This window comes from Ahaetulla prasina, chromosome 8 (assembly GCF_028640845.1).
Source record: "Ahaetulla prasina isolate Xishuangbanna chromosome 8, ASM2864084v1, whole genome shotgun sequence".
In the NCBI taxonomy this organism is placed as follows: domain Eukaryota; kingdom Metazoa; phylum Chordata; class Lepidosauria; order Squamata; family Colubridae; genus Ahaetulla; species Ahaetulla prasina.
The window spans coordinates 56,875,933-56,903,193 of NC_080546.1; the positions used below are offsets into that span (position 1 = coordinate 56,875,933).

A 27,261-nucleotide genomic window follows, 5' to 3' on the forward strand; every position below is an offset into this window, starting at 1 on the left:
ACAATTTCTACTGAAATTTAAGCAAATTGTTTTGTTTATATTAGATTAGCCATAACTCTTTAGGCATTCAGCTGCAATTAATGTTCTTTAATATTTAGCATAACAAAAATAAAGGGTCTTATACCTTAAGCATTTAGTCTCATTTTTGACTAAGTGAAGTGAAAATGAAAAAAGAAGCAATATTTGTAGTGCTACTAGAATTGTTACTTCCTTTGCTTTCAGCTTTTTTTTTTTTTTGCTAATCCAATATTTCCTAAAATTCATATATCCTGCTTCTAAAACTTAACCATGAGTTTGAACAACCAATTTCTATTTTCAAACATTTAAATAAAAGTGTGGTCATATCAGATATGACTAGACTGTACAGGACAGCTGTCTACTGTACAATACAGTTGGGGCGGGTTTCAAATCCCGTCACTACTGGTTCGCTCATGTGCACTTGCGGTGCTTCTGTGCATGTGCAGAAACATCCAGGCGGGTGGGCGGAGCCTCCTGCTGCCGCCACCGGTTTGCCCGAGCCAGTGCGAACCGGTAGCAACCCACCACTGAATACAATATAACATGATTAAAAAGTTTGGATTTCAATAGTAGTTTATATAGTTTCCATTGATAGAAACTCTTAAAATCATTTAAATGTCTAAATCTTATATTAAGCAAATGATACACCATATACACCATATACAGTATTTTTAAAAATGTATTTATTTTTAAATGATTTAAATGGTTTGGTTTAAGTACCAAAGAATAGAATAGAATAGAATAGAATAGAATAGAATAGAATAGAATAGAATAGAATAGAATTTTTTATTGGCCAAGTGTGATTGGACACACAAGGAATTTGTCTTGGTGCATATGCTCTCAGTGTACATAAAAGAAAAGACACGTCCATCAAGGTACAACATCTATAACACCAAAAAAAAAAGTGTGCATATGCTGCTAAATTCCAATGATCTCAAAAAGATATTTAAATATATGTAAATAGATTAGATATTTACCTTATAAATTATGACAATAAGTTAACAATGTTTCTTTTCAAACCATACTTGAATTATGATATATTTGTTATTTGAAACCTGCTTTCTCTGCATCATGTTATTGAGATACAGGTAAGTTTGACTGATTTAGATTCATCTTCTTCTACATTAATATATAAATATTATTGAACTGTTTCGATGCTAATCAACTTTATTTTAACAATAGTTTAATTCATGATATCTATTTTTGTCAGAAATGCCAAAACAATATGAAACTAATGTTTTTAAAAATAATTAAAGAAAAATATTTTTAAAAGTCCAAAACCAGACAGCATAGAAATAAATTGTTCTGTTTGTATCCACTTATTTGATGTAGTTTCTTGTCCCATCCAAAACCTTTATCACTTCACTATTGCAGTTAGTATTAAAGCATGGAAGTAATTAGTAATTTATAAGAAAACTTAAGCCTTTACCATTTATGGCTTTATTTAGACAAAATCTTATCTTAGACAAAACCAGCACATCAAATTGAATCTGAGTGCAAATGGCAGAAACTAGATAAAAATTATCTGCTGTTCTCACGCCTTCTGAGACAGTCAACAGTTTTATGCTAGCTGATGTTTCTCATCTAGCAAGAACATTAGAGTGCCAAATACCTGTGGTTTTTTAAATCCAATCACTAAGGAAATGCGTGAAGCCATATATTTGTCTGATGATGTTACCTAAATCTTTGGTTCCTAAAAGAATCAACAACCCCACTCTCCCCCCTCTTTAAAAAAAAAGAGTGGGGGATATTATACCTTCTGTGGTATATGAAGCTCTGTGCTTTCTTTCCAGAATAAGCCAACTGGACCCTGAGCTAGGCCAGATAGATAAAAACATCCATTGTTTATGCAAAAGATGCTATTCTGATCCAGAATAGCACTACAATGTAAATATTATCATTGGGCTGTAAAGCTGTGTCCAAGATCAGTATTTCTAGTACACAGAAAAATCACATAATGTACAACCCTTCTATGCATATCAGAGAGGGTCTAGCACTGGGCAGCAGAAAAGGAGGACATGCCAGTCTCCATGCTAAGTAAACTGAGGCAAATGGAGCTGAGCACCTCAGCAACGGGTTTCCTAGAGACCAGGATTGAAACAGCCTCTGAAATGTTTAGGCTCAGGACCAAAACAAACATAAATGCTTGTACAAATTATGTGGAATATATATTCTGGTTTAGGCCTCGCAACTGCAACCACTGCTCAATGCCTAGTAGTAGAAAATATTGCCAACAGCTCTACTTATTATTTGGTTTTATAACTGAATTCTATCTTGATGGAACCCAGATACTGATAATTTAAATGAAAATGTTTAGAATATTAAACATGAACAACCTTTGCCTTAATTGGAGCAGAAGAGTTTGAAATAATCTTCTTGCAGAAGATGCAGGACTGCTTTTTGTTATGATGTTTGTCTCTGATGGGAAAGGTATATTTCCCAAACCAAACATTTCAGGAGCTCCATATATGTTCCTCAATCCAATAAGATTAGGATAATTTCTCTTGATTAATCCAGTGTGCATCTTTCCTAGAGAGGAGACCTTGTTCCAAACCAACTATAGGTATTCCTAGATTTATGACCATTTGTTTAAGTAGTTCAAAATTACAATAGCCTTGCAAAAAGGGACTTATGATTTGTACGCACCACTCCCAGTCATTGATTGCAATTTGGGCATTTGTAACCAACTTGCATTTACAACTGATTGTAACATCCTACAGCCATGTGATTTGTGATCTTTTTTGCCAATTTCTGGCAGAAAAATGCCCATTGGAGAAGCTGGATTTGTTTAATGGCTATATGATTCACTTAACAACTGCCATAAAAATTATCATAAAATGGGGCCTGACTCAATTTATGATTGCAACAAAAATTCCAGTCCCAATTGTATGTTGTAAATTCCATATTTCATGTAGGACAAAGTGGGAGATTATTTTTTTGCTTTTATACAATTCTTGCAGTTTCAAAAGAAAAAAAAATGAACAAGCAGAGATAATAACACGGCTCCCATTGACTTAAATATTCTGGAAAGCCTAGTGGACCAAATATCCTATCTAAACAGAAAGCTTGTATCTCTACCAAGAAGAGAGTGAATGATCTTTAGAAAGCCTCATTCTACCCCACGCCTATCATCTCCTGCCATTTCTCCAACCTAAGGGCAGCAGTGGCTTACTCATGAGTGGGCATCTAAAAAAGGTCTCAGCAAGTGATGTCTATACACAGCCTTTAAAGTCTAACGTTGGGACAACAGAGTTTGGATCTAACAGAGCTTTATTTGCATGAATAAACTGGATTACTATTAGAGATTATAGAGGTTAAAAAATCACTGCCCCAAATGCTTCATTGCTCAGATCTTATTAAGTGAACATGCAGAAGCTTCCACAAGCTTTATCAAATTATTTATTTATAATTTTGCATGGCAAAAAATCTATTTATTTATTTATTTTGCATGGCACAACAGAGTAGCTGACACCATGTCCTTACTGTTGCACAATGCAGAAGACTGTTCTTGCCTAAAACCAAGTAAAATGAGTGTCCCTCAAGGCCACACGAAAAACCAAAACCCTGGAACGACATACAGAAGAAGGCATAAGCATCTTCAGAGATCGACTCCCAGGTGTATCATGCAGAAACGCACTATTCTGGTAAGTTCAAAGGTAATGACAGGTATCTCTGCCGGGGGCGGCGCCAGGCGGTCCAGCGGAAGAAAGACTTGGATCCTGGGCCTCGGAAAAGTGCTGCCTGAAGGGCGAGCCGTCTTCTTTCCTCCCCCTCCTTTGCGGCACTCTTGGGTCCCAATAACTTGAGACCGGCGAATCTGAACAGTAGAGCGACGGAGCAGCAGATCTCTCGGCCAGAGGAGCAGCAGCAGCAGCTTCGAAGGAAGCGCGTGCACTTCAGCAGCGCGTGGCTCAGGTTTCTTGACTAGCCTTGGCCCGGGCCCGGCGCGCGAGCCTCCCGTCTCGCGTTTCCTCGCGTCTTTGGGGAAAAGTCTACGAGGCGAGCGGCTACTTGTGGGAAAGTGCAGCACAGACGAAGGAAGAGGAGGAGGGAAAGGCGGCGAGGCAGGGAGGGGTGAGAACTCAAGAAACACACGACCCGGGCGCCTTCCGTCCTTTCTCTTTCCTTCCCTCCCTTTCCTTCCCTCACCAGCCACTCGCTCTCAGGCAGAGGGCGCTTTAGCCATGCCCGCCCGCCCCTGCGGTTACCGCTGCCGCACAGCTCCACGCGTTGGAGAAGCTCCCGCTGCCCGTCCTCTGCTAGCGCGGCTGCCACTGACAAGGCACCCGAAGAAGCGAGGAGGGAACTGAAGCCGGCTGCTGCCCCTACCCAGCTGGCTGGCATAGAGCCCCCTGGCGGGGCCGGGGGCTGAAGAGGACACTTTCCACCTTTCTTTTGCCTCGGAAACTCCGTTGACCTCCCTTAGCTGCCGGGGGAACCCGGTTCGGATGTCCGGTTTCTTAAGGTCCCTTTTTTCCTAATCAACTCCACGCAACTTTGGAAGAAGACAAACGGGAGGGGGAAAAAAGAAAACGCGACCGCAAAGCAAGCCAGCGGGCCAGCCAGCCAGCAGAGAAGGGGCGGGAGGGGATTTCGTGGCCCCTTCCTTTGCTCCATCCCGGGGAACCCGCTGCTTAAAGGTCTGCCAAGCGAGTGCCAGGAGTGGAGGGGAGCCCCACAGCGTCAACCACACGCTGTCTTTACGGCTTCTGCGGTCGCGCTTGCCGCCTTTTGCACAATGCACTTGCTGGGATTATTCTCTTTGGGTTGCTATCTGGCTGCTACTGCTGTCGTGCTGTTAGTCGCTCGCGAGCCCGCGATAGCTGCTGCCTACGAATCCGGGCAGGGCTACTACGAGGAGGAGCCCGATTTGGGGGAGGCAAAGGTAAGCGGGGGCCCCAGTTACTGGCCTGCCCCAGGACGAAATGACTTTACTTCGCGCTAGCTCCCCAAGCATCATGTGATTCGATCACTTGATCTAGATTAAGCACCCCTCCGGTACATACCCGCCCTGACAGCTGTTTTAAAAACAGAACGGTCTGTTGGTTGCTACTCCTGGTGGAACGTGGAATTAAGATTTAGAATCCTCTATATAGATATTGAGTGTGACTCCTAGGTCTGACTCTACTCACATTGAGTTGATACCTGTAAATATTTGCCACATATTTTAATTCGATAATTCTTTGCTCTGCTTTTGTTAGGAGATTATAAAACTAATTCTTGGCATGCTCAGTGAAAGCAAACATTACAGCTCCTGAAGATGTGAGGATCAGTAATCCTAGTTATTTTTTCTCTTATCTATTGTTTGCATAAAGTTGTAAGTACTAAAGAGACAGATAAAGTCTTGGAAGTCCCATTACTTCCCAAAGTGTGCAAGAGATGGTTTATACTAGTAAAAGTCTGGGAATGTACTAATGATACCTCTGTGCTAGAAGTAACTGCTTGATGATAATTTCCTAGCGTCTTTATCAAGGGCAAAGCTGTAAGATTACATGCTACTCCTCAGAGTGAAACCAGTAGCTGCTGCTGACTTCAATATGTAAAAGTTTTGGAAAGCTAGTGTACAAAGCTAAACACTGCAACTTGAATAACAATTTCCAAATAGGAAAAAGAACTCCAGTACTATACTGGCCTTAACTTTTTCCAGAATGTAATCAAAATTATTTCCAGGATTTGACAGTGATACCCCACCTAATTATTGGTTGCCCTAGTTTATTGGTGTTAGATAGAGTTCTGCTCCATTGAATATGTAAGGGTATTAAGATCAAAAGAATTAAGATGTGAAAATATATATATATATATATATATATATATATATATATATATATATATATATATATATATATATATATATATATATATATATATATATATATATATATATATATATATATATATATATATATATATATATATATATATATATATATATATATATATAAAAATAAATAATATATAATATATATATTAAAATGTGGTTAGATTGTCAGCCAGTATTAACTTTAAATATAGACTGATATGATCCTTTCATATTTAAACAAAAATAACCACCCACTAAATCTATTAGAGGATTTACGTGATTTTAAAAGACTATAATCCAAACTAGTTTATTTTTTTTAATGTACATATTTTACATATAACCCCCCTATGTTTATAAAATAGGCATATGTTTTATGTAGGCCTGCTACATTCGTTAAATGTTCATGAATACAGATCTTTCCTTTTAACAGAACATTTCCATACCTGTGGACACTTCATTTGCTGTTGTTCTTTGCTGTCAGTTTAAAGGTGATTTCTGAACTAGAGCTATTGTGATATTTTTATACAACTTTAAATCATTTCAGTTCTGATGATTGAACAGATAACTAATCTTCTTAGTTAATGATCAATTTAATTTACCAAGTTACTAAATGTTGAGGATTAAAAATAAATTCTTTTTTACATAATTTTACAAATCAGTTGATAGAGATTGTGTTTAATTATTAGTAAGAGAATAATTATTTTAAAATTATATAGTTTATGTAATTTTTAGAACCTGCTGGAAGCTGAAAAGTATCGAATGAAGGTGTTATATCATAAACCTATGTCAATAAATATTGTAGAACATCTCCTCTACAATCTGCCCTGTACTTTCTAAAGTTAAGTGACTGACTATGCAATAAACTTAGGCTAATCAGAGACACTGAAAGAAGATGAATAGTAGACTTAAAATAGCATATAGAATTTCCTCTGTTATGGGTAAGAATTAATGGTTGGAATGCAGAGAGAGGAGGAATGTATTTGAAGGGTTAAATGCCCATTTCTTCAATTGTTTTCTAATAGGGCTTTTTTTTTTCATCTTTTAACTGCCCATATCAATGATTTAAATTGAACTTGAATGAAAATAATTTGAAGAATTAGCCCTTATTGATATTCTATATTTGCCTCTCTAAGATGAGAAATGACTAAAGAGAAATTCTGAATGTATTAGAAAAGATTAGCTAAATACATTGTAAGTAATCATTTTAGGAAAATTTGAATATGCTGTCAGTGTAGGTTTTCTTTTTTTGAAAGTAATAAAAATGAATTCTTTGGTTTTCATCTGTTGGTTGAATGTATACTTTCCTTACCAGCTTTTTCTTCATATATACCATTTTTTCAAATAGATATGACTGTGTTTAATTACATTGTGATTTCTATATTAGATGTTACAGGGTTTCTGTGTTGTTTCTTAATATTTGTAACTACTAATTAAGTTAAATACTCATTGGACAGCACCTTTGCAGTGGCCTCTACAGTATACACTGAATGTAAATCATATTCATAAGGATAGTTTATAAATCACAATACCACATTCTATTATTTAATCAATTTTTAAGATTTGAAATAAAGTAAGAATCTCTTGTAGGATATCACAGTTGTGTGGTACTTTGAATGCAGGAGTCACTAGATTTTTCTGTGGAGTGTGTTATTTATTTTTTGTACATTCAAGTCATACTTCCTTAAGAAAGCTCACAAATAATGGATTTCCCAATAATTTCATTCTGGTGCTGATATGATCCATGCTTTATAAGCTTCAGCAATGGTACTGTATAAAGACTGCCACAAACCAATTGCTGGAGCTTTTCTTTCTTATTTTCAGTTGTTTTGTTGTCTTGTAACAGGATGCCTTCTGATCATATTGGTGGATATATGGATCTAGAGATTATATATTATGAACTAAAGAAGTTTTTATTGTAATAGAAAACTTTATTCTATATTAGGCTCAATATAGCAAACAAACAAAAACCCTGTAGCTCAGGAAGGGGCAAACCTAGGATCTTTGAGGTATATTTGAGCAAATCTTCTCAGCATGCCTCATCATTGATAGTGCCAGCAATGTTTCAAGAGTTGACATTCAGTATAACCTAAAGGAGAGCAGAAAATATATTTGCTTATCCTGGTACAGATGACTTTCTTAGGACTATCTCTTGTTTGAATTATGCATCAAAGACCCAAGAAGCAAGTATTGACTAAATGTAACTTTGTGTTCTTATGAAACAAGCAAACAAACATCTAGCTAAAATCAACTGCACTTGGTTTTATACAAGTCCACTGAAATTTCCTTTTACTTAATTTAATAGGTTTTATATTTATAAAACATTAGCACATTTTTACAAATAATTACAGTGATACTCATCTAGTTATTTTTCCACATCTGTTTGCCCAAGTAATTTTCATTTATCTAGACAATCTGGGGAAAAACAGGAAGGATTGGCCCCCGAAGAGCAATGGATTAGGAATAATCTGGACAACTCATGTATGTTTTTGCTTTTCAATAAGGCCTCCTCATACTTCACTTTATGTATTATGGGACTTGATCTGATGTAATATTAAGACTTGTACTATCATACAGAATATGGAACTCAAATCTTCCATATGGATTGAACTCAATATGACTTCCAACCAGGTGGAATATATTTCTTGGAGAGGGAAAATTCAGAAAAGGTAGCAAATGTTGTTTCAGCACTTCTGTACTGTCCAGTGGGGTTTTGGAATAATCAGAACGTATTAATATTTGATCACTACAACTATGTTACTTAAAAAAGATGCAACTTCCAAGTGGTCTTCAAAGAGGACTTCATATAGAGTGCACAGTGCAGTAATCAAGTCAATTAATGATTAAAGGATGAATAATTGTGAGTAGGCCCCTGAATCTTGGGACTGGTGCAGTTGGTCCACTGATGCATTGCTATCCGTTCACTAGACAGATTTGTGCAAAAACCTTCCTGGCCACAGCTACTGCTTGCTCCTTAAGTAGGGCCTGTGAATCCAGAAAAGTCCTCAAAATACATATCTGTTAAGGATAGAAAAACTCTGGTAGTGTGAGAACGACCATGAATATAGAGCTATTAAGTTTTGTCAAGGTCGAGCCTATCCTTCCCTATCCAGACACTCCTAGTACCATGCACCAAGGCAAGACTTTGACAATATCACTTGGTCAACCAGGTTAATATATACAATCAATACATCAGCTAACCAATGACACTGACCCTGTGCTGACAAGTAACATCATCCAGTAGCCTCATGTAAACAGGGAGAAATATATGTGAGCCTGCTGCACACATATTAAGGAGATAGGGTCAAATTCCTTTCCACCCGATCAATACTATCTGGGACTGACCCCTGAAGAAAGAGGAGAATCCACTGCTAAATCATGCCTCTCATTTCCAGCGCTTGTAGTCAGTCCAGAAAATATTGTGGCATATTATCTAATGATGATGGTGATGATGATGATGATGATGATAACAACAACAATATATCCTAATGTTTTGCATTTCTGATTGTTTGAATTCATTATCAGTTCATGTGTAAACATTTTTCTGCAAACAAATGAATTGGAGAGTGTGATATTAAATTACCAGCAAACTTTCTGTTAAAACCTTTTCAGAAATTTAAAATTTATCTTAGTTAATTGATTCTCCCCCCCCAATTATTTATTATTTACAAGTATGAATTAGTGGTTCTTATAACAAATTATAGCATTGCACGTTTCAAAGGAAAATAAAAATATTGATAAGTGTATATGAAAGCAAGATGTACAAAAGTAAAGGATGTCATGTTTTTGTTTGTTTAGGAATGTTGAAACATATGAAAAGACCCTCCCCACTTTTTTTTGTTTTCATTGCTTACAACTGTTTAAACAAATGTGAAGGTTCATAGATATCCCTGTGTTATCTTTCAAGGGAAGTGGAGATATGCCATCCTGCTGAGGGAGCAGTGGGACTAGTACTAGGATTTGAAATTCCAGCATCTTCAGTAAGAAAATTTTGCTGTTTGTGTACATTTGTATCAAACATTTCCATTTCAAGCATCCATGTAAATTTTGTGAATAGTTGAATGCAACATGCAAACAACTTTTATGTCCCAAGGTGCTTTTTCAACAGTCAACTGGATTTTCTTTGTTTTGCTTGAAGATGTTTTGCTTTTCATAGAAGAAGCTTCTTCAGTTCAAAAAGCACTCTTGGAACAACCATGACCTGGATGACTGAAAATCTTCATAGATAAACAATTTTTATATTTTGAAAATAAAGGTATGTGATATTAGCTAAAGATTGAGTGTCTATGGGGTTATGTAGAGGAATCAAGAGAAATCCTATTGTTATTTACATAGGCTAAGTTGTATACAGCTTATCTGGAAATAAATTCATTAAATTTAGTGGATGACTTATGAAAAGATTTTAATAGATAACTAAATATTTCCTTTAAGTCCAACTTGACTCCTAGTAACTTCAGGGACATATTGTTATTCTTGGCAACTATGTGAAAATATTTTACCATTGACTTCTAGATAGGCAATATAGAATGTACTTATCAAGTTCCTAGCCTTGATTTTTCTAGTGGCCTTACATCCAAATATAAACTGATTTAGATGTTGGAGTTTAATCAGGTCCTGCTGTATACTTTAGGCTTATCTTGTAAAGTATTATACCTTATTCTCAGGAGTTGGTAGAAGCAAAAGTTTAGATCCATAGTCTAACAATGTCCTTGCATGCTAGCCAAGATCAATTAATAACTAATATCACATTTCCAAATAAATCCTACTGTGATTGTTTTCTGGTGTACTGAAAGACTTCTAAGCTTGTAGCTTCACTTCTGATTTCATAGATTTTAAGCTTTCCTGAGTGAAATATGCATATTAAAAGAATAGTATACATTTTTACATAAATGATATGTAATGTTTAGGAATGATCAATTCCAATTGAAGGCTTCTTTCATTCTCCATGGACTCTATATATTCATACATTAAATCCTGATGCATTGCAATATGTGCAGTGCTATTTAAGCAGTGAATATTTTGTCAGTTTCTTTATATCACACCAGTACATGCAAAAATGATTAATAATCTTACTATTATGCAAAAATATAATTATCTGGCTGAATCTACTCAAACTAGCTCTTGTTTAATATTCCAGTAAAGTCGTCTTCCCAATATGCTTTCCTGAAATTAAAAAAGAAACAATCTTTCCTTTACCTTATACATCCATTCTTTTTGTATATTCTTAACAAGAAAATAAGTTTGATATTTGCAACACATTTATATCTTTTCTGTCATCTTTGATACTGTGTTCATTTAAGTATTGAATAATCTCAGGCCGAAATCACAAGTTGAACATAAATGCATTTGATTCATTTGAACAAGCCACATTGGCCAAATTCACAATTGATGCTAAGCTAAACACCAAGTTTTACAAATGCCAATAGTTTATGTTGATTGAAACTTTGAATTACAAATACAGTATATGGGGAAGAGAGAAGAGTGTTATATAACACATTAAGCAAAAGCTGAGCCAATTATATTATGCCTACTACATTGTGTAGGATCCATTTTAATTTAAATATATTTTGTTTGTAGTTGCTTATTTCAACTTCTTTTATTTGTGCTGTGATTGGTATCTACTTCCATAGCACCTTTAGTGTATATTTTGTTTTATAGAGTTACATAGATCATTTATGACTAAACTAAAAAAAGACGTGACTATTTAACGTATTCAAAGAAAAGTACTTTGCACATGCTGAAGTTCCTGTAAAGCACTTCTTTGAAAGGATTTGCAGAGACTTAAGCAACTTTATTTTTCTTAGATCTGAGGATCCACTGGTACCTAGTGCAGAGAACATTAGTGTGAAGTTAAGGATTATAGGAATTTATTTTGAGAATTAGAACCTGATTGGGACTCATAGTGCTTTTCCACATATATCTGCTCCAGTTGCCACAAATGTATTTATTTCAGCAATATAATTTAAAAAGAGTAGATTCTTGCCAATCTGCCATAAATCATCAAAAGGTCTACTAGTTTCATATTTTTCCTAGTCCTGCAGTATCCTGCTAAAATAAATATTTTCTATTATTTTTTTCCTACCAGAGCACTTGGCTGCACTTGCCTATGTAAGTTGATTGCTTTGGGAAATGCCAACTATGTTTTGTAAAGTAACTGTGTCCAGTAGGAATATATTTACATGCAAATGCATCTTTAAACCTTTGTGTTTAGATAAATCCATCATATGATAGTGAATAAATTCTGATATAAGAGATATTCTTTTTGAATTCTTAAGTGCAGATTCAGTAAATAGTCTGACAGTGTTGATGGAATTATTTGTTTAGCAGAGTGATGGCCTTCGGGAAAAAACTGTTCTTGTGTCTAGTTGTTCTGGTGTGCAGTGCTCTATAGCGTCGTTTTGAGGGTAGGAGTTGAAACAGTTTATGTCCAGGATGCGAGGGATCTGCAAATATTTTCACGGCCCTCTTCTTGATTCGTGCAGTATACAGGTCCTCAATGGAAGGCAGGTTGGTAGCAATTATTTTTTCTGCAGTTCTAATTATCCTCTGAAGTCTGTGTCTTTCTTATTGGGTTGCAGAACCGAACCAGACAGTTATAGAGATGCAAATGACAGACTCAATAATTCCTCTGTAGAACTGAATCAGTAGCTCCTTGGGCAGTTTGAGCTTACTGAGTTGGCGCAGAAAGAACATTCTTTGTTGTCCTTTTTTAATGATGTTTTTGATGTTAGCTGTCCATTTTAGATCTTGCGATATGATAGAACCTAGAAAGTTGAAGGTTTCTACTGTTAATACTGTGTTGTCAAGTATTGTGAGAGGTGGAAGTGTGGAAGGGTTTCTCCTAAAGTCTACCACCATTTCTACGGTTTTGAGTGTGTTATGTCTTGGAGGGTCATGTTCTAATCCCATCACCCTGCAACTGAAGGTCTTTTGTCCTTCAGCTGCAGGGTTAGGATGGCCCAGCCTTTCTTAATGGGCACCAAATATCTGCTGGGGGCAGGGAGCTGGACCTGAGTTTCTGTCTATCTTAAGATTTCTATTTCTCTTTTATATTTTATTATATATATTTTAGGGGAAATATAATATTCTGCCTTTTTAATATTTCCAAAATATCTCATTCTTTTAGATGAGGGGTGGGTGCTAACTTAATACAGTATGTATATATGTATGTGTACATTACGCTGTGCTATATGCTATGACTATATGTAATGGCTACGATTCTCTACTTCACAAGATAGCAAGGCAATCCTAGTGTCAATTGCAAATTAAGTAGTTCATAGAGATAGCAGAGATCAGAAAGTGAATCTGTTTCTGAATGAGTGAATTTATTTTGTGAATAAGCAAACATTAAATATAATATGGTTATATGGCAATTTCGTTTGTTGCAGTCTGAAGCATGGGAGTGGCTTATTCAGCAACATACTTCATTGTACTCTTCCTTCATAGCAAAGAAGCTCACTTTCCCTTTTCCTTCTCCTGTCATCACTACTTTTTCTTTTCTTTTACTTTTTCTTCTTTCCCTGCTACCAGTGCTGCATTGAGCTATATTATATATCTTTTCTTAATAACAGCTTTTCTTTGCCTTGTCGCTTGCTGTTTCTGTTCTCTGGTATCTGTGCTCTAAAACTGGGCTGGAGACATGGATTTTCATTTTATTTCTTTGTCCCTAGTGGGGAAGATTTTTAGATTTCGCTCACTAGCATCACTGAGTAAGAGAGATTAGCAATCAGGGCATTCGTAACTTAACTAAATGGTGCTTACGGAGCCTAACATTAAACAGCAGTGAAAGAATTTAAAAGCCTGAAGTTAAAACAAACCTTGCGGAGTTTGGCATGTATAAGAGTTTTGTCTTCTTGAATTTTTGCAACATTTTAACCTTTTAGAATATTTAGAAATTTAACAGAAAGATATGGACTTTTGTGATTTATTGATTGAAAGGTGATTGTTGTGAAATAATTTTCTAATACATAAATTACAACTTCAGCTTCATCCCTCAAATACATGTGTGAGTAGTTAAGATATTTCACTAAAATTATGAAGAACCAGGCATAAGCCCACTCTCTTGATAAAAAGAAGAAGTTTGTTCAGTTGCACAGAAGCTCACTTGGGTAACTTTGGGCTAGTCTCTCTCTTTCTCTAAGCCCAACAGACCTCAGAGAATTGTTATTGGAGAAACAGGAGGAAGGATCAGTGTATATACCTGTACTGAGTATGTGGGGATAACTTGAGAGACAGAAGGCAAGGAACAAACTGGACAACCAGCATGTAAAAGATATGTTAGTCCACAGTAATGGAGATGAAATAGTAAATGACTCAGAAGTATGTAGAATGATCTTGGGAAACAATGTTGCCTAGGACAGTGTTCACCAAACTTTCTGGGTTGGCGGGCCATAACAGTGGGGGTGGGGAAGAGGGAATAGTGTTGTGAGGGGCAGGCACGTGCATATGTGTGCATACAGCTTCATTTGTGTGAGCAGGGCTCAGCGCCTGCCACTTGCATAAGTGGGGTTGTGTGTGCCGATACCAGCCTGCCAGTCACATGGGACCAGTTCTGAATAGGCCACAACCCACAGACTCAGAAGGGATGCCCTTTACATTTTCAGAGTGTGAAGCAGGAGATTTGTACTTTAAGACTTGCAAGATGCTGTTGATGTAACCTTATAATAAAGGTAGGGTTATTACTCATAGTTGGGCTTCTTATCTGGACTGCAGCTCAACAGTAATGTATTTAGTATTCACTTCAGCAACACATGTATTAAAATTGGAACAATTTTTTCTGGAACAGAGAAGCTTAATATGGTTCCTGCATACTGACATTGTGAGCAGTAGGTGAGATTGAAATCTGTCACATACATGAATAAATAAACGTTTCAAGCGTGGTTGCCTGATCTAAATGTTACTTCTTTTACACTGAATAGTCAATGCTAAAATTGGTTTGTCAGGGTCCAAGTAACAACCTGAATGAAATCAAAACTTCAAGGCCTGAGGCGTCCTCACTTAGTAGGCATATTGGCACAGCTGGTGAAAACCCAACTATGATTCTCCCCGGCTTTTCCCCACCCAACTCAAATTCCAAGTTCTCCCTCCCCCCATTACACAGAACCATCACATGCCCCAATTAGGTCACAATCCCAAACCCGGGTGACTGCCATCCACACCCCGCCAGGTGCTGGTGAGAGTGTTCTTGGTTCCTACAGAAAGAATGTTATTTTGGCTACATATTCCCCAGCTGTCTTTACTCCCCCCTCCTTTCCCCACAGCTCTCCCCCCAGCCTCGCTATGGCAACCTTGAAGATGTTCCAGGGTTGACATGGTTATCTTATAAAATGTTACCATTTTAAGTTCATCTGCATATATATTTTTGTCAGCTTTTGTATTGCAAGTTTTATAAATAATATAAATAACTAATGAATAATTGACAAAATTTTCTTTGCATTTTTGATAATTTTTTAAAAATATTACTAAACAGATATTTGAGCCCTTATCAGTTTTCCCCCAAAATGTTTTATAACACTGTCCTTTTTATTGAAATGCTTCTCAAATATGAATAAAATTTATAAACAGATTATTCTACAATAAATAAGGACTTCAGGACTTCTGTGTGTATGCAGGGAATAGATGCCTAAAGTACTGCAAGGTCACATGAGATCAGTAGCACAAGATCTCATGCTCTTCTCTGCAAACAGAGGCCTGGTCAAGATCTGCAGCAAAAGGCTTTGCAAATGGAGTGCCTGAAACAGCTGTCCCCTCTGTTTACAAAGCCTTTTGCCATCTTTGCCAAAAGCTTTTGCTGAAGAGAGCGCAAAAGGAGGGAGTGCGCATTACTCCAGAGGGAGTGCGCATTACTGCGGGGGCTCCATTCTCTTCAGCAAAAGCCTTGAGGAGAGGTGTTTCCTGGTTAAAACTGAACCATGGAGCGATGCGCACTCCCTCTGGGGGCTCTGTGGTCTTTGGCAAAGGCCTACTCAAGCTCTATGGGGTTCTTTGAAGCAGTGTCCCATAGGCGCATAAACACTTTTTGGTCAGAGGCTGAAAGCTTCTGGGGACCGTGATCTCTAGCGACTTCTGGCACCCATCCGCTTTTGCAGAGAGAATGGGTGCCTGAAGTCTTGCAAGAAGAGAGCATCCAGAAGCTTCCAGTCTATGCATGAAAAGTGTTTACACGCCAACCAGAGGCTTGAAGCCTTTGGAGGAGACTCATCGAGGCTGCCCACTGCTCCAGAAGTGTCAGGCAGCCTTGGTGAGTCAGAGAAGCCAAGCAGGGTACACTCATCCTGCTCTCCCTCTGCTCTCACCATTTGCCAGGAGCAGGCAAAGAAACAGAGGCTGGAGTGGGATAGATCTTCACAAGCTAACTGATCCAGCGTGGCAGGATGGGGGGGAGCAATTGTGACCCCAGGGGAGGGAGAATATCTCAGTGGGTCTGGGGAGTCCTTGGGTGGTCTGAAGCAGATGGTCTGTTCTGTCCCTAGGCCCCCATATGGCCTTCTCTAACCTAAGATACCTCATGTGCACTTAACAAACCACATATTTGATTAGTGAATGCATTGGTGAAAGGAGGGAGTGATCGCATTCAAGTTACGTAATTTATTTATTTATTTATTTATTTTATTTATTTATTTATTTATTTTTGTCACAACAATATATATAAGCATCACACAAAATGGTTATATAGTATATAAACATATATATGAGGAAATATGAGGAAGTATAAGCATATATGTATAAGAATAAAAAAAACAATAGGAAAGGAACAGTAGGCACGTTTGTGCTCTTATGCATGCCCCTTATAGTCCTCTTAGGAATGGGATGAGGTCAATAGTAGAAAGTTTTTGGTTGAAGCTTTTGGGATTATGAGAAGAGATCACAGAGTCAGGTAATGTGTTCCAAGCACTGATAAACTCTGTTACAGAAGTCATATTTTCTGCAATCTAGATTGAACGGTTTAACATTAAGTTTACATCTATTGGTTGCTCTTGTATTATTGTAATTGAAGCTGAAGTACTTTTTAACAGGAAGGACATTACAATAGATGTTAGGTCTTGTCGAAGGCGACGGGTTCTAAGTTTTCTAAACCTAAGATTTCAAGTCTGGTGGGATAAGGTATTTTGTTGTTTTCAGAGGAGTGGAGAACTCTTCTTGTAAAATATTTCTGGACACGTTCAGTTGTATTGATGTCAGAAATGTGGTGTGGGTTCCAAACAGGTGAGCTGTATTCAAGGATTGGCCTAGCAAATGTTTTATATGCTCTGGTTAGTAGTGTAGTGTTTTTGGAGAAGAAGCTACCCAAGATTAGGTTTACAACTCTTAAAACTTTTTTTGCTATGTAGTTGCAGTGGGCTCTGGCATTTAGATCATTTTATATGAAAACTCCAAGGTCTTTAACAGGGTAGGGGTCATCTGTAAGGTAATGTCCATCAAGCATGTACTTAGTGTTTGTGTTCTGTTTTCCAATATGTAAGACTGAGCATTTGCTGGTTGAGATTTGGAGTTGCCAAGTTTTAGACCAAGCGGTTGGAAAATCAAGGTCTTTTTGAATGGTAGATTTATTGTCGGTGGTGTTAAATAGTTTGACATCGTCAGCAAAGAGAACACAATTACTTGAGATATGGTCACAAAGATCATTTATGTATAGTATGAAGAGTGTTGGTCCAAGAACGCTACCTTGAGGAATGCCACTCTTGACAGGAACAGGATTTGATAGGGCATTGCCAATTTTAACCACTTGTTGTCTATTAGACAGAAAAGCAGATATCCAATTGTGAAGGGGTCCTGAAATGCCATAGGATTTTAGTGTTAGGAGGAGTTTATCATGTACTACTGAGTCAAAAGCTTTGCAGAAGTCTATGTAGATTGCATCTATTGCTTTGCCTTGGTCAAGATTTGTGGTCCATATGTTTTTACAGTGGAGAAGTTGTAAGTTACATGATAATTTTTTTCTGAAACCAAATTGTTTACTAGACAGTAGGTTGTTTATTTCTAAGTGAAAGGTAATGGATTCGTTGATGATTGTTTCCATTACTTTGCAGGTGACGCAGCATAGAGAGATTGGTCTGTAATTTTGAACTAAGTTGGAGTCTCCTTTTTTGAAGATTGGGATGACTGTGGCTAGTGACCAAAGTTTGGGAAGGGAACTGGTCGTGAAAGCTTTATCAAAGATGATGATGATGATGATGATGATGATGATGATGATGATGATGATGATGATTATATTATGCTTAGGGGTCCTTTAAATCCTCGGGTTACAAATGGAATGGGCAGGCTTCATACATTCATAAGTCGAGGACTAGGTTTCATATAATTAAATAGTACAGTAAATTACTAAAGACTAAACATTTATATGCATTAATTTTAAAAAATGAAAAGTCTTTCGTATTTTTAGAGTACATAAACATGAACCCTAGAAGCATCTATACTACTTTTTTGGTTTCCTTTCAGCCCTTATATATATAAAACTAGCTGAATACCTGTGCTCCACTATGAAACTATATGATCAGGCTTGATAAATTAATGAGCAGCTTGAAAATTAATGAGTAATTATGATTGGCCTCTCTTCTCCCCTTTTCTCCCTCAGCCTTGCCCTACAGAAGCCTAACCTATCCTATCCCTCTTCTCTTCCTCAGGCTTGCCCCACAGAAGCCTCCCCTATCCTATCCCCTTCTCTCCCTCAGGCTTGCCCCAAAAAAGGCCCCTCTATCCTATCCCCTTCTCTCCCTCAGGTTGACCCCACAGAAGCCTCTCCTGTCCTAGCCCTACTCTCCCTAAGGGTTGCTACACAGAAGCTTCTCCTATGCTATCTTGTTCTCTTCAAATAACTTTGCAACTCCACATGGGTCCCTCTCCAGGCACATTGAAAGTGCATTGCTTCTTTGATCCTAGTATTTAATAGGCCTAGTACTTCCTTCTTCCTCCTTTTATTTTTAAATTTAGGGAATACAGGTAGCTCTCACTTAGTTACCACAATTGGGAACAGCAACTCGATCACTGTGCTTATGATCTTATTTCAGCCTTCCTTTTTTTTTTTACAGACTTGTGACGGTTGTAAATGTGATTATTGATATTAAAGATAGTTTTTCATCAATGTCATAACTGCAGTCATTAAAGAGCCAATCATTAAACAGGGATTACCTCTATAGAAAGGCTAGTAGTATCTCTGTGTTGGTACTTTTTTAGCATTTAAAAAAAACGCCAAATTCTTATTTCAATATTTTATATATAAAACTATTTTAATCAATGCCTTCTCTTATCTAAAAAGGAAACCTTTCTTCTTTAGACATTTCTTTCTCGTCTCTTCCCATTCCTTTGTAATAATGTTTAGGAGTCTTTCCTTCGTTTTGGAGAGTATTTATACTACTGAAAGAAAGGAAAGTTGGTTGTCTATTAAACAGTCTATTACTATTTTTAATAGATCTGGCACTCAACTTGAGTTCTTACATTCTGATGCCTTATAACATTACTAAATTTGGAGAGCTATTCATAAGTGCAGAAGAAAGGCACATTACAGATGTAAAAATGACTATAAACAGACCATTTCTGAAGTGACGATTTCTACATTTTATATTTTTTTAAAAATCCTTTTAAAATGTACTCCACCCGTCTTATATGTTATGCTGTCAGTTGTTTCAGAATTGGGAATTATTCTTAAAAACCCAAGGCAATCGAATAATAATATGTCAAGGCCAATATTTTCTTTGTTTTCTCCTCTGCAATATATAAATTATTCACAATCTGAAAATGAAGGACTAATTGGGCCTCTGATATCAATAACATTCCCTGACGTGGCTTCTTGCACTTGTTTTGTAGCCAGTGCTTGGAACAGAGAACTATTGAGCCTACGGCACTGCTTTTTATTGTAAATAATTATACAGAATTTCAATCAAATGCTCAAAATATATCACAGGGGTATTGCAATCATTTTTGCAACTGTAGGGTGGGTTACATTTCATTCCATTCCATTCCATTAATCACTAAGCTACACCAGATCTTATTTAATATGAAGCCTAAAATGCTTGTGGTGCAAATTAAAAGAAAAGCTTCATAAGGAATAAAAAAGAAAGCACTACATAATCTTTAGGAATTATTTTTTTACATCTGGCATAGCATATAATGTCAATCCGTAATTGTTAAAAGCATAAACTAATTATATAAAGCAAGCCAAAATTGACTGATTGACCAAAATCTGTTTTCTTTATAACAATAATGTAGTTTTGATAATACGTCTGCATTTTGATCCTACTGGGGAAATGGAAAAGAAATTGTTTCTGAATTCTAGAAATTTCTTCATTTTAATAAACAGCACTCTGGCAGTCCAGCAACATGAATACTAGAGGTGGGTTTCAGCAAGTTCTGACCAGTTCTGGAGAACCGGTAGCGGAAATTTTGAGTAGTTCGGAAAACGGGTAGTAAAAATTCTGACTGGCCCCACCCCCATCTATTCTCTGCCTCCAAAATCCCTGCTGATTAGAAGGAAATAGGGATTTTGCAGTAACCTTCCCCTGAAGTGGGGTGGGAATGGAGATTTTATAGTATCCTTCCCGTGCCACGCCCACCAAGCCATGACCAGCAAGCCATGCCACACCCACCAAGCCACACCTACAGAATCGGTAGTAAAAATTTTTGAAACACACCACTGATGAATACTAAGTAAATGTCAAGAAGTTAAACTGTATATTATTTACCGTATATACTCGAATATAACATATCAGTATAATAATAATTTTACAAAACTGGGGTAAACTGGGACTCAGTATAAGCCGAGGAGGAAATGAGGCAATTAATCAAAAGTTCCCTCACGAGAAGGCTGGCGGCTATTATCTCACTGCACAGGGCTTGTATGTGCAAAAGAAGTTTGCTCCATCCGGTATAATGTGAAAAAGAAAAAATAATGAATATACTCAAGTATAAGCGAGGGCGTTTCAGCAAAAAGCGTGCTGAAAACTAAACATACTGAGTATATCTGATATTTTACTTTTGTATAATATATTCACTGCTGCTATTTAGATATTGTATATATATATTTGGGGTTTTTTTTGGTCTTTTTGTTCCTTTCTCCCAGTCGGTGGGAATGCCTGTCAGGATGGGTAATATCTCGCGCCTGCTTGTTAGGACTGAGTCTGCTGAATTTTCTTTTAAGCCCCGCCTCTTCCTCTATCCCCCAGCTTTTTGACTCGGTCTTGCAAGGGACCAGAAGTGTCTATCTGTGCTCTCTCCGAGCTTTTTCTCCTAGTAGCTATTGCTAGTTTCGCCTGTCCTTAATTTCTTTAATTTACTTCTCCTTCCTCCTCCATACCACCAAGGAGTTGAGATCCGGCAAGAGGGGCGTTCGCCCGACACCGCTGAAGGCCACACGGCACAGGACTGCTGGCCGGCAAATCCTGTTGGGGAAAGGGAGCGATCCTCTTACGGCCCATTTCTACCTCTTCAGGGAGGGCCATTTGGAGGCAACCCAGGACTGGGCTCTGCCTCCCTTTCACACGCGAAGCCATTTCCGCCCCATTTCTGATCGCGCTAGAGCCGGAGGGCGAGCGATCCAACAACGGAGTGGCGAGGATTTGCCAAGCTGAGTTGTTTTTCGGCCTGACTGGAAAGCTCTGAGTACAGGCTTACCCCCCACCCTTTGGGCATAACTTTTGGTGGGCTTATCAGCCATTTTGGGGTCTGGATTTTTAAAATGGCAGACGCATCGCATAAGGCCCCGACAGCTCCCAGAGACCACAGCAGGCATGCCTCTGATCCGGGGGAAGAATTCTCCTCCTCCCACTTCCAGCTCCCATTCTAAGCCCTCTAAAACCAAGTCTTCCAGGGCAACCAGGGCAGAAGAACGCAGGCACAAGGCCTTGGAAAGAATCATTAAGAAAGCCCAGCTCCAAACTGCGACCACTGGCCCTAGCCCTCTGGCTCTATCTGAGCCCCCTGCTCCCCTTTCCAGAGGCCAGAGCCCTGCCAGGGCTTCTTCCACCAGTTTGGTCTCCTGATCATTTGGCAACATCAGGTCAGCAATCTCCAGCCAGTTTGGGGCCCTTATTCCAACCTTTTCCTGACCTGCCCACAGCTCTGGCTCCTCCTCCCCCACAAGGATTATCTCCTTTTCCCACTTCAGGATTTCAATTACCTGAAGCCTTGGGCCAGATGATATCAGAGGCCATTAAACAGGGCTTTGCCCAATGTATGCAGCCCAGCTCCTCACCAGCGCTTGGGGAGCATTCCTCCAGAATTGTTCAGAGCCAGGCTTCAGCTAACATGAAGGAAGCTAGTCATTATCAGGACTTGGACCTGGAAGGTCAGGGTTCCCTTTCTGATGAAGAAGTGAATAGAGAATTATCATTATCGGATGATGAGGGATTAGAACCTGACCATCCGTCTTTTATCGGATAATTCAAGCCTCATTTATTTCGCTCACTCCTATTTAAGGCCCAAAACTCCACCAGAATGGGTGTAGTTCGTCCACTTCCAGGATATCAGGCAGAGGCGGATCCAACCAATGCTCTTTTTGTGGAACCTTCAGTGGAAACTGAAACGGTTTGTTTGTTTATTTATTTATTTATTTATTATTCAAATTTTTATACCGCCCTTCTCCGAGGACTCAGGGCAGTGTACATCACAAATAAAACATAGATACCAAAAAAAGTTAAAATACAAAATTGGTTAAAAAACTGATTCAATACTTTAAATAATTAAAATAAGGATATAAAATTCTAAAAATACTAAAAGCCCCACTAAAAACCCTCAATAAAAACGTTAGGCCAGCCCTGCTTGATGAAAAAAGAAAGTTTTGAGCTCGCGTTTAAAGGTCCAAAGATCAGGGAAAAGGCGTAGCCCCACGGGCAATTCATTCCACAGGGTCGGAGCCCCCACAGAGAACGCTCTTCCCCTGGGAGCCGCCAACCGACATTGTCTGGCCAACGGCACCCTAAGGAGGCCCTCCCTGTGAGAGCGCACCGGACGGTGGGAGGCTGTTGGCGGCAGCAGGTGGTCCCGTAAGTATCCCGGTCCAATGCCATGGAGCGCTTTAAAGGTGATAACCTGGACCTTGAATTGCACCCGGAAGACCACCGATAACCAATGCAGCCTACGCAGAGATGTTACACGGGAGCTACGTGACGCTCCCTCTATCCCCCGCGCGGCCGCATTCTGCACCAGCTGGAGCCTCCTGGTACTCTTCAAGGGGAGCCCCATGTAGAGAGCATTGCAGTAATCCAGGCGGGAAGTAATGAGGGCATGAGTGACTGTGCATAGAGAGTCCCGATCAAGGAAGGGGCGCAACTGGCGAATCAGGCAAACCTGATAAAAAGCTCCCCTGGCGACGGCTGTCAAGTGATCTTCTAAAGACAGCCGTGCATCCAGGAGAACGCCTAGATTGTGCACCGATTCCCTGGGGGGCAACAACTCGCCCCCCCACAGTCAGCGATGGAATTAGCTGACTGTGCCGGCACGCTGGTATCCACAGCCACTCCATCTTGGATGGGTTGAGTCGGAGTCTGTTCGTCCCCATCCAGACCTGAACGGCCTCAAGACACCGGGTCATCACATCAACGGTTCGGGGTGGAAATGTACAGCTGAGTGTCGTCAGCGTACAGTTGACAACTCACCCCAAAACCACGGATGATCTCCCCCAGCAGCTTCATATAGATGTTGAACAGGAGGGGCGAGAGAATCGAACCTTGCGGCACTCCACACGTGAGTTGCCTAGCGGTCGACCTCTGCCCCCCTGTGACACCATCTGCGAACGGTCGGAGAGGTAGGAGGAGAACCACAGAAGAACGGTGCCCCCCACTCCCAAACCCTCCAGCCGTCGCAGCAAGATACCATGGTCGATGGTATCGAAAGCTGCTGACAAATTTAACAGGACAAGAACAGAGGAACAACCCCTGTCCCATGCCCTCCAGAGATCATCAACCAACGCGACCAAAGCCGTCTCCGTGCTGTACCCAGGCCTGAAGCCGGACTGGCACAGGTCTAGATAGACAGTTTCCTCCAGGTACCGGGGAAGGTGCCAAGCCACCACACTCTCAACAACCTTTGCCACAAAGCGAAGATTGGAGACTGGACGGTAATTAGCCAAAACAGCCGGGTCCAGGGAAGGCTTCTTAAGGAGGGGCCTCACAACCGCCTCCTTCAAGGCAGCTGGGAAGACTCCCTCCGCCAAAGAAGCACTTATAATACCCTGGAGCCAGCCTTGTGTAACCTCCTGAGTGGCCAGCACCAGCCAGGAAGGACATGGGTCCAATAAACATGTGGTGGCATTCAACCTCCCCAGTATCCTGTCCACGTCTTCGGGAGTCACAGAGTCGAACTCAGTCCAAATAATATTCTCAAGACCTGCCTCCGTCGTCCCGCCTGAATCCACCCAATCTGCATCCAGCCCATCTCAGATCTGAGCGATTTTATCGTGCAGATGCCTTCCAAATTCCTCAGCACGACCCTGCAAGGGGTCCTCCTGCGCCCCCTGAGAAAGAAGGGAGCGGGTCACCCTAAACAAGGCGGTTGGGCGATTATCTGCTGATGCGATAAGAGCAGAAAAGTATTTCTGCTTTGCCGCCACTATCGCCACTAGATAGGTTTGAATATGCGACCATACTAGATGTCGTGTCCCACTCCTCCGCTGACGGCCGGGTCAGGGAAATCCGAATCAGGCTTGCCTCTGCAACTCTGCCCAAAGTCCTAGCAAAGTCCTCAGAGCAGGCAGGAGACCAGTAAGTGACTTCAGCAAGATAAGTTCGACTTTTGCCTGACTCAGAGACTGCCAGAAAGCAGATCCTTTATATAGGCCATGGGGTGTGGCTCCATGACTCAGCACTCATTAAGGCCTGCCCTTCCCTTCCTTCTGTTGCCTCCGCCTATCCAATCTTCTGATGCGAGGGTCACTCCAATCAGCTGTTGGTAATAAACCCTCCTCAGGCTCACATGCTGTGGAGGAGGGGGAGGGGTCTAGTGCTCCGTTTGCCTGGGCATGGAGTCAGGGCTGGGGCCGGGAGGTGCTCCTTCTTCTGCAGTTTGTCTGGGCATGGAGCCAGGACTGGGGCCGGGAGGCATACATTCCTCTGTGTTCGGGAGCAGATAAGAAGGCCCCGGCTGCTCTGAGGGCGGGCAAGACACAACACTAGTATTCGGTCAGATTCGGAACGGCTGGCTCTCCAGGCGCTCTCTAGGCGTCTTTTCCAGCGCTTCGTCTCTCTCAGCTCTTCAGAGAACCAAGGAGCCAGTCGAGCGCAGTGCCAGGTCAGAGGCCGCAAAGGCACGACGCGGTCCAAAGCCCCCGCCACCACCCTTTCCCAGGCGGCAACAAGTTCTTCAGCCAAGCCGTGGGCTAGATCCTTGGGAATCGGCCCAAGCTCTGTCAGGAACCTAATAGGGTCCATCAGGCGCCTGGGACGGAACCATCAAACTGGCTCCATCTCCCTGCAGTGTGGGTTAGCGGTTCGAAAGTCCAGGTGAAGAAGTGAATGATCCGTCCATGGCAGGGGGTTGATGACTAAGTCCCCCACTTCCCGGTCATTCAGCCACTGTCTCAAGACAAAAATCAGGTCCAGCGTGTGTCCCCGATGTGTGTGGGCCCATTCACTAACTGGGTCAGGTCCAAGGCTGCCATGGAGGCCATGAACTCCCGAGCTGTCAACAATGTTTCGCCTACCGACGGCAGGTTGAAATCCCCCACGACCATAAGCCTGGGGGTATCAACCGCCATCTCGGCTATAACATCGAGCAGCTCAGGCAGGCAGCTCAGGCTGCCGTCACGTGGCAGGGAGCCAGGTACATGATCAGCAAGCCCACCTGTAACCCCTGGCCCCACCGTACAAAGAGAGACTCACATCCGGCAGTCTGCAGGACAGTGACCTCCTTCGGCTCCAAACTCTCGTTAATAATAACCGCTACCCCCCCACCCCTGCCCTGAACCCTTGGCTGATGAAATGCACGGAAACTTGGTGGGCACAATTCAACGAGGGGAACCCCACCTTCCGTGCCCAACCAGGTCTCCGTAACGCCCATTAGGTCCGCACCCCCTCTTGTATCAGATCTGAAATGAGGGGGCCTCCCAAGTTATTTGTGGATGTAGTACAATGCCAATGGGCCTTTCCCGGGGCTGGTCCTAACCCCAACGGTATGGACAAACGCCTTTACAATGTGGCTGCCAATCTCAAAACACTTTTACAGGTTCCTTCGGTAGACCCTCCCATTGTAGCGTTAGCTTTTTCCACTCCTATCACGGGACCCCTGGATGAAACATTATGCCTGAGGACAAACGGGCTGAAAAACTTCTCATTTAAGGCCACCAAGCGGCGGCGTGGGCTGTTAAATCAGCCACATGTGCTTCCTTTTTTGACCGTTCTTCCCTGTTGTGGCTAAAGCAATTACAAGAAAGGATTCCAGCCTCTGATGTTAGGTCACACCAGGACCTTAATAAAATTAGGGCTTCATTAGAATATTCTGCAGATGCCACTCTGAATGCCACTCGGTTCGCTGCCAGAGCCATAGGTACAACTGTTGCCTCCAGATGCGTCCTCTGGCTACGCAACTGGCAGGCTGATGCCCGTAATAAGTGGTGCTTAGCAGCAGCACCATACACAGGGGACAAATTGTTCGGAGCTCCCTTGGAAATGCTTCTAGTGGAAACCAAGGACAAGAGAAAATTTTTACCATCAGCTTCCAGAAGGAGTGAAACCCGTCCTCTACCTTATGACTGACACCAGTCCTTTCAGACCACGGATGCATTCTATGGACATCGTTACCAGAGATTTCCAGCAACCAGAGGTCCGCAATCTTCTGATTTTCAGGTCAGACAGGGCTCCAGATTCCCTGCCCATAAGGGTTACCGGGGAGGGAGAGGACGTCCCTTTAGATGTAACAAATAAGCATACTTCTCTCCCAGTTGGTGCACGTCTGGCCCATTTTGCGGACAACTGGGATCAGATAACCTCAGACTCATGGGTCAAACCCACAATTAGGGAAGGTCTCTCTCTTGAGTTCTCCTCTGTTCACATGAGGGTTTTTCTACGATGTCCTGTATCCCATAACCTTCCTAACCAGGCACTAGTTGAATCTGCCATCGATCATCTTCTTTCCATCTGTGCCATTGAGCCAGTCCCGGAAGATCAACAAGGCTTGGGATTTTATTCCCGGCTCTTCGTGGTGGAAAAATCCTTGGGGGGCTGGAGGGCAATTCTTGATTTGAAGTCCCTAAATCGGTATGTCATATACCGCCGGTTTAAAATGCATTCCCTTTCCTCCATTCTGGAAGGCATTCGGCCGGGAGACTTCCTACTGTCTATTGACTTAACGGAAGCGCACCTCCACATTCCCATCCAGCCAGGGCATCGCAAATTTCTTCGGTTTGCTTATGTGAACCGACATTTCCAATATAGAGCTCTACCATTTGGCCTCTCTTCGGCTCCAAGAGTCTTCACCAAAATTCTGGCAGTCCTTTTGGCACATGTACGCTCTTTCCCCAT

The 27,261-nt window shown here is 40.7% G+C and overlaps 1 protein-coding gene across 6 annotated transcripts in view; it reads left to right on the forward strand.

The window, feature by feature from the left end:
* The first annotated feature begins 830 nt into the window (after positions 1 to 830).
* Positions 831 to 27,261, forward strand: part of VEGFC (vascular endothelial growth factor C) — a 63,144-nt gene continuing 36,713 nt past the window's right edge. Inside the window, exons 1-3 of one of the 6 annotated variants that reach the window (XM_058192935.1) lie at positions 831 to 4,903; positions 6,249 to 6,306; positions 9,728 to 9,795. In XM_058192935.1, coding sequence (XP_058048918.1) covers positions 4,757 to 4,903; positions 6,249 to 6,306; positions 9,728 to 9,795 — 273 coding nt within the window. In that variant the 5' untranslated portion in view covers positions 831 to 4,756. Of the gene's footprint in view, positions 4,904 to 6,248; positions 6,307 to 9,727; positions 9,796 to 9,964; positions 10,071 to 27,261 lie in introns of those variants that run through there. The other 5 variants (XM_058192936.1, XM_058192939.1, XM_058192937.1 and 2 more) reach the window with 5 other exon arrangements.